At 38.3% G+C, this 14,369-nt stretch overlaps 1 protein-coding gene across 1 annotated transcript in view; it reads left to right on the top strand.

Annotated features, from left to right (window-relative positions):
- The window catches only part of paox (polyamine oxidase), a 38,762-nt gene extending 24,603 nt beyond the window's left edge, over positions 1 to 14,159 (top strand). The window contains exons 4-7 of the mRNA XM_028795606.2: positions 54 to 309; positions 3,777 to 3,889; positions 7,644 to 7,798; positions 12,698 to 14,159. Of these exons, the coding sequence (XP_028651439.1) occupies positions 54 to 309; positions 3,777 to 3,889; positions 7,644 to 7,798; positions 12,698 to 12,853 (680 nt within the window). The 3' untranslated portion in view covers positions 12,854 to 14,159. The remainder of the gene's footprint in view (positions 1 to 53; positions 310 to 3,776; positions 3,890 to 7,643; positions 7,799 to 12,697) is intronic.
- Positions 14,160 to 14,369: the final 210 nt, after the last annotated feature.

Raw genomic sequence — 14,369 nt, 5'->3', positions numbered from 1 at the left:
AATACCTGGTTGTTTTATAAAATCAAATGTTTTTTCTTTTTTCTTATTTTTAGGATACCTCAAACAATACTGCCAAACATTTCTGAATCCTCCATTACCCCTACATAAAGCACATTCCATTAAAAGGATGGGCTTTGGCACTAATAATAAAATATTCTTAGAATTTGAGAAGCCATTTTGGGATCCTAGCTGCCAAGTCATTAGCCTGGCCTGGGAAGATGAAAGCAGTCTTTACGATGCAACACCTGACGTTAAGAAGCTTTGGGTGAAGAAGTTGTTTGGGTTTACAGTTCAGCATTCCGATGAAAGGTATACATTTTTATTATTTTGATACTTCACCATGAAGTTATATCCTTATATCAAATAGCAGGAATAATAGTCTGACTGTGTGTATGTATATGCCATTTGAAAACTTAAGTGTTCTGAATGTATGTTCCTTGCCTTGCCCATATAAATAGATGCATGACAATTAAACCCTCTGCCAAATTCAGACAACTTTTGTAAATAGTTGCCAAGTCAACATGTTGTGTAATTTACATAGTCCTGTTATGTCTGTATGTTTTTCTCTAGGAATTCTGCTTTTTCTCCCATATCCCACAGGTACTACCGTGGATACTCGCGTATAAGTCGAAAAATTTATGCCTTAAAATTCATTCAAAAAAACAGGGTCAACTTATCCACGGGACAACACAATTGTCCATAGAATTTGGGTAATGACATTGTACACTCGGCACTTCATGGTGTTAAGTCACCGGTCATCTGCCATTTCCCATGGTCTTTGAAATAATTATAAACCAGCAATACTATTGCTAATTAGCTAGTTTTTTTCTAATTTCATTAAATAATTCTTTAAACTGTGAAATACATAAATTTGAGCATTAGCTTTTGCAGGTTTTAGATAACAAACATACCATTAGCTGCCACGTGCCATCTAGCGGCTGCCATCACGGGTGCCTGTTGGCTGGTACATAGTGTTAAAGGTCACGGGAGCAAGCCGGCATATAGCGGCTGCAATCGCACGTGCCTGTCGGCTAGTACATAGTGTTAAAAGTCGCCGGAGCAAGCCGGCATATAGCGGATACGATTGTGCGTGCCTGTCGGCTAGTATATAGTGTTAAAGGTCGCGGGAGCAAGCCGGCATATAGCAGCTGCAATCGCGCTGGCTGGACTGCCGGTACATAGTGTTAAAGGTCGCCAGAACAAACCGGCATCTAGCGGCTGCAATCGCGCGTGCCTGTCGGCCAGTACATAGTGTTAAAGGTCGCGGGAGCAAACCAGCATATAGCGGCTACAATCGCGCTGGCTGGACTGCCGGTACATAGTGTTAAGGGTCGCTGGATCAAGCCGGCATCTAGCGGCTGCAATCTCACGTTCCTGTCGGCCAGTACATAGTGTTAAAGGTCGGCGGAGCAAGCCGGCATCTAGCGGCTGCAATCGCACGTGCCTGTCGGCCAGTACATAGTGTTAAAGGTCGCCGGAGCAAGCCAGCATATAGCGGATACGATCGCGCGTCCCTGTCGGCTGGTACATAGTGTTAAAGGTCGCCAGAGCAAGCCGGCATCTAGTGGCTGCAATCGCACGTGCTTGTCGGCCGGTACATAGTGTTAAAGGTCGCTGGAGCAAGCCGGCATATAGCGGATACGATCGCGCATGCCTGTCGGATGGTACATAGTGTTAAAGGTCGCAAGCTGTCAAGGTTTACATTCAACGCGGGCCATAACAAATTTCGTAATTTTTGCCTTAAAAATACACTCGACTTATCTGCGAGATCGACTAATATGCGAGTATCTACGGTACATGAGAGGATGTGGGTTGTGTGGGAATGTGTGCTGTGATGGACTAGTGTCCTGTCTGGGACTGGTCCTTGCCTTGTACCTCATGCTGCTAGTAAAGGCTCTGGTTGCCAAGGCCCTACATTCAACTAAACAATTTCCGAAAACAAAAAAGGATGTGCTATTTTAATAACATATTATTGGACACAACCCAGATAATCATGTTCTGTTAACTGAAAAAAATAAAAAATATATATTCATAACAAGTGTATTAGTATAGAATAAGGTAGATCATTTGTGCTTTGTAAAGATTACAGTACTTCACTAGATTCACTTTGAGTAACCATTTGCACCTAAAAATCACCAGCAAGCTTGATAACTCCCTTGTGATTGCAAAAAATTTGGCTTTATGAGTGGAAGATTTATCTGGTAGCCTTCCACTTTCAGATCCTGTTTTTTAACCTTAAGTCTGCAGTGACTTTTTTTTTCTTACCTCATCATATCAAGTTAATATTGAAAATAGCATTCAATATTCATGATTGCAGGCTTTGAAGTGTTTTTTTTGGTTACTTAACTGTTTGTGTGATTGTTTTATATTAAAATATGCATAAGCAGAGGTGTCTTATATAAGGGACAGATGTCTGTGAATAATCTGACCAAATCATCTTCTCCTGAAGATTAATTTCACAGTAAAATGTGATCACTTGATACAGTTGGTACAATTTGCTCACTATGCTGTATGTCTTATATTCTATTTTGTATATTTTATAAGTTGTTTTGCCATCTTAAAGGGGAAGTTCACACTTTTTGTTGTTTGTAGTCATTGTATGTTTACCAGGTCCATTTCTAAATCATTTTACTTATTCAAAAAGAGGTGATTTAATAAGAATAAACTACACCCTCCATGCTCCCTACTGAAATTGATTCATGAGCTCCATTCACATACACTAAACACTGGATTCTTATTAAGAGCAAATCCAATAGTGTCTTAAGACTAGGCTCCTAAATCCCTTGGTGTATTGCAATCAGAGTATCCTCTTTAATAAAATCCCTCTGTGCGTCCAGGTGTCCGTGTGTGTGTGTCTTCTGGTGAAGTGCGCATGCGCGGGACACGGTGCGATGCTTGATATTACTGTCAGAGAAAGTTGCAGGTGTTTTACGGAAATACAAACCAGTATTATTGCGAGAGGAAATTACAGGTACACAATACAGTGACGCATATTACAGCCACATACAAGACGGTATTACTGTCAGAGGAGATTAAAAGCATATTACCGACGCGCACGCCTGTATTACCACCAGAGAAAATTAAAGGTATATTATGGACATACAAGCCAGCGGACGTACAAGACAGTATTACTGTCACAGAAAATTAAAGACACACAATACACAGCGGCAGCCCACGAAGAACGGTCAGCTCAGCAAGTAAACACCAAGAAAAGAAAGGCTGAAAGAAATCAACATACGACCAACAAAAAGAATGAGGTCAAAGACCCTTGCCATTTAATATAGACTGTTCCTACTAATGTTTATGCACTACTGTTCTAGCACCCGTTATTGTAACGGGCTAAATGACTAGTTTGTATTATAAAAGACAATTTAATACAGAAAAGTGAAAAGAAGATTGCCTGCGTGACACCTTCTTGTAAACCCTTGTACAATCATAATAATGGCAGTACAGTACAGTGGAAGCATCTTTTATTTTTTACCTTTTCACCAAAAAATTAATTTTAAGCTTACTCACCAGTAATTGTGTAATTGATAAAGTTTTTTGGTAATCTTTCCAAAAACATTTTTTTAAGACCAAGGTAATCTTCATGTGAATTTTGAAACTGTTTATGTTATGCCAACGCTTTTTGTCTTGTGAGTTTTTTTTGTTGTTTTGGTTTTTTTTTTTTGCATAATTTTGTTATAGCTGTCTTAATATGTCAGGATCAAATGTGGTTCTTGCTATTTAGGTGTGAAATTCTTCCTAACAGTCATTGACATGTTCTCTTGGAATAGGCTTGGCCATGTACTTTGTGGCTGGATTGCAGGTCATGAATCTGAATACATGGAAGAACTTTCAGATGCAGAGGTTAAAGAATCTGTGACAGAAGTTCTTCGTAGATTCATAGGTAATGGTTTTATGATTTGTATGCTTCTTTCATCACAATAAGAACTTGTCATTTCTCTGTTGGAGAAAATCCTCTTTATCCCTCTTTTTAATCTCCTGTTTTATAAATCCAGATTATCTCTGATATATTACATTGATAATGACATGTTTCATCATGTGTTCTATTGATCTTCTTGCTGTTTATATCCGCATTCTCACTCACTATGACATCATCTCTTTGAACCAGACTTTTATTTTTCATTTTAACACACAAATGGCTTTGTGTATTTATGGGGTTACAACAGTCATGTGAAAAGGATTGGACGCCTGTGATCAAATAACAAGTTTTTTTTTTATTTTCAATTTGAAAACAAGTTAGCACAACCTCTGTAGGGAACTATTTTAACATAGCACATTTCTGAAAAATTTAATCTCCAGTTACTGTTTGTGTGCTGAATTTAACAAATTGGCATCTGCTAAAGTTTGAACACCCCCTCGGCCAGTGTTTAGTATCACCCCTTTCACAAAAATTACATTTTAGTAAGCTAGTTAACAGTTTTTCTGCTCTTGCTTTAGGAATTGTTCCTACTTTTCCTCGCAGTACTCTTCTATTTCAAAAAATTTCTTAGACCAGCTTGCATGCACTTCCTGTTTTATTTTTTTGGATCTACCCACATGCTTTAATATAATTCAGGTCTTGGGAGTGGGTGCTGAGGTGTCACCCATTGCATGGCTGCACTTGGGTCCTAATCTGGGATCCTGAGTTGGTTTGTCATGTGGTGGGTGCGGCAATGCACTGTAACCTCCTCCTCCTCGGGAGTGTAAAAGCCGTTGACAAGGCAGCTTTGCAGGGCATTCTATTACCCCCATGTTTCAATTGTAGTGCAGATACTAATGATCGTGTATATATGTCTAACATTATTAACAAGAAACGATCATGTCTAGTCTTTGAATTACATATAGTACCATGAAAGTTGCAAGGCATGGAGTTTTCATCCTGTTCAATTTAATATAAAAAAAATTCAGTTTAATGTGTTTTTTATCTTATACAACTTATTTTAAAGGATAACTTCTGTATTTTTCAAACCAGTTATTTCTTCGCAGTCATGGTGTATATAAATTTTCTCACATGAAATTATGTTCTGAAGTAAAGCATTTCTTTATATTTCAAAAAATACATAGCCTGTTCTTTATAACCAGGATCCCGACGTGAAAACAAAAGCATTAAACCTTACTGAAGATGTTCTTTTTCAATCCAAACGTTTTCAGGTATTGATCTGTGTCTGGACATTGCACATATATTGCAAAAAAACGTATCCATGTTGTTTCAGGAGAGTAAAAAGCAAAAAGTAAACCATTGTTGTGTGACTGAACCATTTTAAAAGGAGACCAGCTGCACACTTCACTTTGCTGTTCGTCTTTCCCCGCAGCAACTTTTTAGCAACAGGGGTGCAGTTTCCTCTGTCTTCTAGATAGATAGATAGATAGATAGATAGATAGATACTTTATTAATCCCAAGGGGAAATTCACATACTCCAGCAGCAGAATACTGATAAAAAACAATAGTAAATTAAAGAGTGATAAAAAAGCAGGTATAACAGACAATAACTTTGAATAATGTTAACATTTACCCCCCCGGGTGGAATTGAAGAAACGCATAGTGTGGGGGAGGAACGATCTCCTCAGTCTGTCAGTGGAGCAGGACAGTGACAGCAGTCTGTCGCTGAAGCTGCTACTCTGTCTGGAGATGACACTGTTCAGTGGATGCAGTGGATTCTCCATAATTGACAGGAGTCTGCTCAGCGCCTGTTGCTCTGCCACGGATGTCAAACTGTTCTAGTTTTCATCCATCCATTATCTAACCCGCTATAAGCTAACTACAGGGTCACGGGGGTCTGCTGGAGCCAATCCCAGCCAACACAGGGTGCAAGGCAGGAAACAAACTCTGGGCAGGCGCCAGCCCACCGCAGGGTGTGCGCACACACACACACCCACACACCAAGCACACACTAGGGACAATTTAGGATCGCCAATGCACCTAACCTGCATGTCTTTGGACTGCGGGAGGAAACCGGAGAACCTGGAGGAAACCCACGTAGACATGGGGAGAACATGCAAACTTGAAAATTCATCTTTAAGCATTGTTATTGACACTATTCATTCTTGACACCCAGATGTTAATTGCGGTCTCTGTTCTGTAGACAGTAATCCTTAGACAATATTATTGAAAAAGTCATACTTATGAGCACTTATTTTGTTATTTTGTTGTCATACACACTTGTGCTTTGGTGGTTTAGGAAGGCACTTGTAGCATGCAATCAAGGAACTGAACTGAACAGACATTGTAGCTATCATTTTGTTTTAATCATGTTGAAGTTTAGAAAATTTAGTACAGATGTTTTAGCACAGGCAGAGTGGTAGTGCAGGGCTGTCCATTCCTAACTCACAGCTCTAGGGTCTGCATGGAATTTGCACAATCCACCATTTTAATTGATTGATTGGTGTCAGTAAGCATCAGTGAGTTTCATCACTCAAAAGTATTATCCTCAGTTATTACCATATCCTCAGTAAGAATAATTCAGCATGCCCTATAAAATCTGATAATTGGTTTGTAGAGCTTCCATCTGTTTCTTGTTGGTTTGGCTCCTTCACACTCTCTGCCTTTTACACTTTTCTCAGTATTTTTTTTATCATACTTATAAGCAACACACCAAGGAGAATGCATATTGGTATGTGTTGATTGTCCCGTAACTTATTATCGAGTTTCAGGTGGCTTGGCTTTCATAACAAATGCAAAGCATTGTAATCAGTTGTAATTAACTTGTTACAGTACGTGTACAAAGTGCAATGAAAGTCTTATTTGTGCTGTTCACCACCATGCTACCACTCTGCTTGAACCTCAGTCCATAGTTTATGTAAAATAACAACACAGAATGTAATAGGTGAAAAGTAGGTGCCATTTAGGAAAATATAATCCTATGATTGTAGTATCCATTTGTCTGGTACCAGCCATGGCAGAACATAACTGTTGAAAAAAAAAACAGAGTTGCAGGAATAGAGTTTTGGCAGTTTTGTAAATTTTGAGGGGGTAGGGTATGTGTGAATAGGCAAGCAAATGGGAAATGTATCCTTACCTCAAGAATATAGTACCAAGAATTTGTGATAAAATGTATTATTTACAGTTTACTACTGTTGTCACAAGCATGAAAATGCAAAAGTCATGTTTTCTTTAATCAAAACCATTTCTCTAAAAGTGAAAGAGTTTGCCAAGGCTTGTGTTTTCACATTGGGATACCAGTACCCTTCAATTTTATTATAAAGGGCAAGGGCGTTGTTGATATTTTTTTCAGTTTTATAAAATTCCTTCACTTTAGAAGACAATTTCTTGTAACAAATTAATATTCCCTTTAACACATAATTTTTTTGATAAAGGCAGTATGGTAGCACAGCTAACAGAATCCTGAGCATAAATGCCATCCTGGACATATCCAGTCTATCTTTCCTGTTTCTGGGTCACATTTTCACAATATATTTATATTTGTTTTCCTCCCACCTCCCTATAACATGCATGCTAGGTGGATTGTATGTGTTTAGTGTGATGGAGTGAAGGCCTGCAGGTAAGTGTTGTTTGTATGGGAATAGTAACCCATCCAGAATCAGTTTTTTGCCTTGCACTCAGTGCTGCTGGTTGAGCTCTTTAACCCAACATTCCTAAACTGATATTTTAAACTACACAGTTATACTTGTTTTAAACTACTTTTTCTCTTCTTTTTTAGGAGACTCGACTATTACTCCAAAGAGAGTTTTTCGCTCCAAATGGCACAGTGATCTTTATACTAAGGGATCATACAGTTATTTATCAGTTGGATGTTCAATAAGTGACATTGATAACATTGGGCAGCCGCTTCCATTGCCTGGAAGTAACTCAAGGGTAATGTTCTTTACTTAAAAATATAGTCTTCATGTGCTCTCTCTTTCCAAAATAAAACATATTTCTGAAAGGGATATTCTTGATTTTCCATGCTACTTAATGCAGATTAAATTACTGTATGTTTATTTCTTTGATCTGGTTAAAGTTGTAGCATTTTGTTTGACTTCTTTAGAATGGAGCAAGGTTGATCAAACAACTATTTAATCATATTTGTATCCATTACCACAGTTAGGCAGACAGTATGGTAAAGTGTCCAGGGCGCTGGACTATAAAACACAAGGTTTCTGGTTCTGTTCCTTGTTCCATCTCCAGTCACTTAACTTTCCTCTTTTCTGATTGTCCGAGATACAGTATATATAAACCATTTCAATAAGTGCTGATCTTCAATATTGCTTTCTTAAAATCATCAGGCCAACAAATAATAGTGAGTTAATTAAATAGAGATTGACAAGCTACTCTATATTGGGCTGGGTAGTCTGTTCCCTTTTGTATTTTTTCTAATCCATATTACTAACCGAGAATGCTAAACCGGATGATGGACGCAGGCACATCCGGCAATGGGCCGTAGCTGCAAAAAGACGTACTGCGCAGGCGCAAAAAGAGTCCGCGAGAGTCGGCTGAGGAGCCGAGAAAGGCAGACAAAAGAGGGCGAGAGAGGCGGACAAGACCACAGAAAAAAGGAGTGAGCACAGGAAAAATGGAGAAATGAGGCGCAAAGAGCACCGAAAAAAGGAAAAGGCACATAAAAAAGTATTCAAACGCAAGTAAAGCACGAAACACATTGCACACGAAACTAGACCCAAAAAAAAAAAAAAAAAAAAAAAAAAGAGGCTCGCGCACAACAGCAAGGCACCCCCCCACCCTACAGGCACCGGACGGGACACACACCAAGAGGGGGATTCAACAAGCCCATGGAACACAAAAAAAAGAACACAAAACCACCCCACAGACCCTACAAGCAAGGGACGGGACACACACAAAGAGGGGGATTCAACAAGCCCATGGAACACAAAAAAAAGAACACAAAACCACCCCACAGACCCTACAAGCAAGGGACGGGACACACACAAAGAGGGGGATTCAACAAGACACAGGAACACAAAAAGAAAGAAGACGCTCGCGCAACAACAATCCTCAACCCCATACACACACACACATCCATAAGAAGTGACACCCAAAGCCACATATTCTAAAGTGAACATCAACACCTTCACACTAGACAGCATAGGTGTCAGCATTGGTGGATCTCCTTACAATAAAGCACTATTAACCGTTCAACTGCAGAAAAGGAAACATATTAACGGTGACTGCGATCCTCCTTATTACTTATCCATATTTCGCATGCTGAGAAAGAAACAAGTCATGAATACACGGTCACGGGTACAAAACGAAAAGGAAATGATAACAGGAACAAACACACGAACATGAAAGAAACAACAAAATAGACGGCTATGCAGCATAGGTGGATCTCATTACAATAAGGCACTATTAACCGTTCAACCGCAGAAAAGGCTCCATATTAACAGTGAGTGCAATACTCCTTATTACTTATCCATATTTCTAAAAGAAAAAATGTCTCGACTCCAAAAACGCAAAGCTCAACTAAAGCTTCTAACTAACGATGTACCTAAAAGTAAAAACTTTATGAACTGCATTAGATCCTACAATAGTTCATTTGCTTTTGCATATACCGGAGTAAATATCAGGCCACCAAAAGGCAATGGCCCATACTGCTTTCGCATATGTGCACAAATACTGCATCGCATTGGAACAGTGCACCCTGAAACAAATCAACAACGCAAATATGCACAAATCTACATCCTACATCCACATTACGCAAACTATCAATCAAAGTGCTGCATCACAACAGGCACGGATTCAAAACGAAACACCTCCCGTCTCAGACATACGTTAATGGCAGCGAAGGCTACAACGGGCTTCTCACACAGCACAGGCAAATCGATTACAGCTCCAAAACAACACGTCCCAAATACTACACATGCAACAACGCGCCTCTCAAACGGCACAAGGAAAACATACACCAGGAAAATTCATTCGGATTAATGAATGTCATTTGCAATTATTGTCATTCAGTTCACTTCCCTGAAGAAACAACTGGCAATACAAGTTATACATTTACACATTGTTGTCAAAAGGGTCAAATTAGACTGCCTCCTTTACATTCATATACTGAATATCTACAAAAGCTTCTAACTAACGATGTACCTGAAAGTGAAATCTTTAACAACTGCATTAGATCCTACAAATCGGTATCCACTATGAACATTAACGGTGGCACTGCACGTGACATCCGTCTTGAAAAAATGTTGTTTATAGATGAATGTTCAATGGCATGAAGTCACTTACTCAACACCATTCTTAAACTTCTACAAACGTTTATGAATAATAATATTCCATTTGGAGGAAAGGTACTTTTATGAGGAGGAGATTTTAGACAGTGATTAGCTATTCTTCCAGATGCCATGCACTCAGCTATTGTTCAGTGCACCTTAAAATACGCAGACAATTGGCATTGCTTTCAAAAGATACAGTTAGTAAAAAAGATGCGATGTCCAGAACCAGATCATAACAATTGCTTATTACAACTGAGAGATGGTACACTCACCAATACAGATGGACTTCAGCCACATATTATTACAATTCCTCAAGCCTTAATCTGCGACGACTTAGTTACAGAGACATTTGGAACAGCAATCTCATTAGACCAAATGCCCCTTTTAACACAACGCACTATATTATGTCCAAAAAATATTAATGTGGAAAACATTAATACCCAAGTCATTCCATTACTTCCTGGAGAGACACAACTCTTTCTAAGCTCTGACAAACTTGACTCTGATCACAACAATAACCATCTTAAATGACCTTACAAGTTCTGAGCTGGAATTACCTTTTACACTTAAACGGCGTGTACAAAGAAATTTTCAAATAAACCTTTACACTGTGCCACACACTTTATTGTTTGCTTTCTATTTGCATCATCTACACCTTCACACTATTCTATATCTCATTCATACATCATGCTCTTTGTCATTCCCAACACCAGGGGTTGGCGAGCGAAGCGAGCAGGGGGCGGAGCCCCCTAGTCTTCTAATGTCCCATGGCTGTCTCCAACATATTCTGATTCTGTCCCAGTCTTTCTTGTTTCCTCTTGACTTAAGTAGGTCATTCTTTCTTTGTTCTGTTTTGTCTCTGCTGATATTTCACCATTACTTTAGAATCCCCTCTGTTTAGATATGTCAACTCTGTGTTTTATCTTACATCAAAGGAAGCTTTTTGTTCTGGTCAGTCTTGCTGCTGAACGTCTCCTTGCATCACACTAGGAATTTCCTGAACTTATCACTGTTGATAGCTAGTTATCTTCCATTTTACAACTGCTACTTATGGAGCCGTCTGCATCTCAGGTCAACACAGTATCCATTAAAGACTTCAAGGAGTGGAGTGCATCTGGTCGGTGCTTTAAAGTCAGCTGTCCCCGGGTGCTTCTCTTTCTCCATTCTTTATTACTCTACATGCTTGATAAATTTCCAATAAACAATCAAACAAAAGTGGTTGATCCTCATACAGTATGGACCAGTTTTAACAGCCAAAATACACTCTTCTTTGATGTTCTGAAATTTGGCCTTTATTAAATATTTAAGTTTGTGAACTATTAATGCATTTTCTTCACTGTTACTATGAAATTCTTGTTTAATCAACAACTTATTTTTGCAACAGAAATGGTTAATATATTTACATATACTGTATGTATGGATTAAATTGTGTGTACTGTTTAGAAATAGGGTGGCACGGTGGCGCAGTGGGTAACACTACTGCCACGCAGTTAGGAGACCCGGGTTCGCTTCGAGTTTGCATGTTCTCCCCGTGTCTGCGTGTGTTTCCTCCGGGTTCTCCAGTTTCCTCCTACAGTCCAAAGGCATGCAGGTTAGGTGGATTGGCAATTCTGAATTGTCCCTAGTTTATGCTTGTTGTGCGGGTGTGTGTGTGTGTATGCACCCTGCGGTGGGCTGGCGCCCTGCCCGGGGTTTGTTTCCTGCCTTGTGCCCTGTGTTGGCTGGGATTTGCTCCAGCAGACCCCCGTGACCCTGTAGTTAGGATATAGCGGGTTGGATAATGGATGGATGTTTAGAAATATACATTCAGTACATACCACAGAATAGGAAATAATCAAATTAAAATTAGATCATATGCAAGTGCTTGTACAACTCCTGATTTTAAAATACCCTAAACTGAATACACTTTTATATCAGGGAGGCCAGACTAAGTGCAGATGATTTACAGACCATTAGAGTAGCCTTAAGGGTCCTGCTTTACAGGACAAAGAGCAACATGGACAGTTTAGCTCTGGCCGTACAGCTGTGTATTAACATCCCATGCCAAGATTAAAAGAACTTCCAGGAGGCCATTAGGAGAAATACAGTTGAGTTTTGCTGGTTTGGTACACAAGGTAATATTAAACAAAAAACTTAATTCACAAACTTTCCAAAAGCATAGTGTTTTCATTTTGTATGTTCAGCATTTTTAATATTTTCCCATTGGCAGTGGTCCTTCATTGGAAATGTTTACTCAACAAACTAGTAAACTTTTTTTTCTGTCCGTTTCAAGGATTGTATTTTTCCTTAAGATGAGTTGCAGCAGAATAATGTGGTATTTTACTAATTATAACCTTAACTTGTTTTTGGCTAAAACCAGAGTAAGTAAAAATACATTTTTAAAAGTTTAAACAAAGTTTTCTTTAAATTAATAACACATTATAAATAAGGTGAATAAATTGGCAATGTCTTACATGTTAATGAACAAATAAAATAAAAATTTCAATTTACTCTGTACACATGACAATAATGACCCTATAAACCTATTCAATTTTTTTTCCTTTAGCCATTTCAGGTTCTGTTTGCTGGAGAAGCCACTCATCCATCTTTTTATTCCACTACCCATGGTGCTTTGCTGTCTGGATGGAGAGAAGCTGACAGATTAATATCTTACTCCACTCCATCAGTTCCTGGGACTGGAAATCTCAATTCAAAGCTGTGAAGACAATGAAATTTAATTATAATTGTCTCTAAAATTGAAAAGTTTTATTTTCCTAGTGTTAAATATATATTTTGATTCAGTGCCTTGGATGCTGTGTAGTCTTTCAAATTCTTCTTTTCTTAATATTTTATAATTTGAACTAGCAAAACTCATCACAAATGACACACAAGAGCAAAAGAAAATAAGATGTGAATTTCCTTTTTTTTCATTAATGAAGTCACCTTTAATAAATGACTAGCTGTACCCATGCTGCAAGTGTCTGCACACTCCTGATTATAAAATCTCCTACACTAAGTACAGTTTGTATCTGGTGTGTCTTCCTGACATGTCGTGACTGAAGGAGCTTACTTTGGTGAGCAGCTTCTTGTGCACTTGCAGCAGTAGCTCCCCAATGTATCTGACTGAAACACTGCGACTGACAAAGCATTCTTCTTTCTTCAGCACTTGGAAAGTTGCCCTTTTTCCACTTTTTTAGTGTTTTACTGTTTTCCTTCTGAGATGCTGCATTGCTTTCATTTTATTAGCTTTTACTATGAATGAGATCAGCCATTACCCCAATCTGCATTCTTTTTAATTGAGCCTACATACATGTATAAAATCAAAATGATTTACATTTTTAAGTGAGGGTAACACAGAGATGGACAGCCATTGTGAACATGTGTTATAATTTCTCTGTCTGTGGAGCTTTCAGGTCCTTCCAGACAACATCTAATCTTTAGATCATTTTAAAGTCAGTTTATAAAACATATTCTGCTTTCAGTAATCCCGGGTCACTATAAGGTATTCTTCTAATGTCAGTATTATATTACTCTTTTGAAACTTTCCAGTTATAATCTTCATAAAGGTACGTTCATTTTTGCTTTTAGCAACACCTTTTGTTTGGAATAATAAATACCCGTAAGGGAGAGTAATGCACAAATAGACATACATAAATACATACATACATACACTGGCTGTTGTGTACAGCTCAGCACTCACAGACATAACAAAGCAAAATATATTTTGATTGAAACACAGAAATATTTCAGATAAAATTTTTATGTTCAAGAATATTGACAAGATTACTGTGATTATTATGTAATGATAAATATCCCCGCTCATTATTTGTACTTTTGCATCACTTCAAATTTTTTTAAGTACTGTATTTTAAAAGCATAGCACTTTCTAAAATTATATTAATGCACATTTATACCTCAGAGCTGTTATACACTTATAAGATCTGCCTGTTTTACAAATTTTAAATTTGTTTTCTTCTTTTAATGAATTTATAATGTATTGATTCCTATGAATAAAACAATTTAAAAACACCTCCTTTGCCCATTCTTTTTATTCTAAAACAGGATTACAAATGTTGGCATTTGGCTGGCTGACAAAGGTCACCAAAAGCATGCTAGTTCAGTGAGCACTACCAGTATTGAGGTGTCACTATTTTACTTGCAAGTCATGAGCAGAAGAACCTGACAATTTTGCATTCTGGAGTGCCAGGCAAAAAAGACCCACACAGACATTTAGAGTA

This window comes from Erpetoichthys calabaricus, chromosome 2, assembly GCF_900747795.2.
Source record: "Erpetoichthys calabaricus chromosome 2, fErpCal1.3, whole genome shotgun sequence".
NCBI lineage: Eukaryota > Metazoa > Chordata > Cladistia > Polypteriformes > Polypteridae > Erpetoichthys > Erpetoichthys calabaricus.
This window is presented reverse-complemented; position numbering and strand designations above follow the sequence as displayed.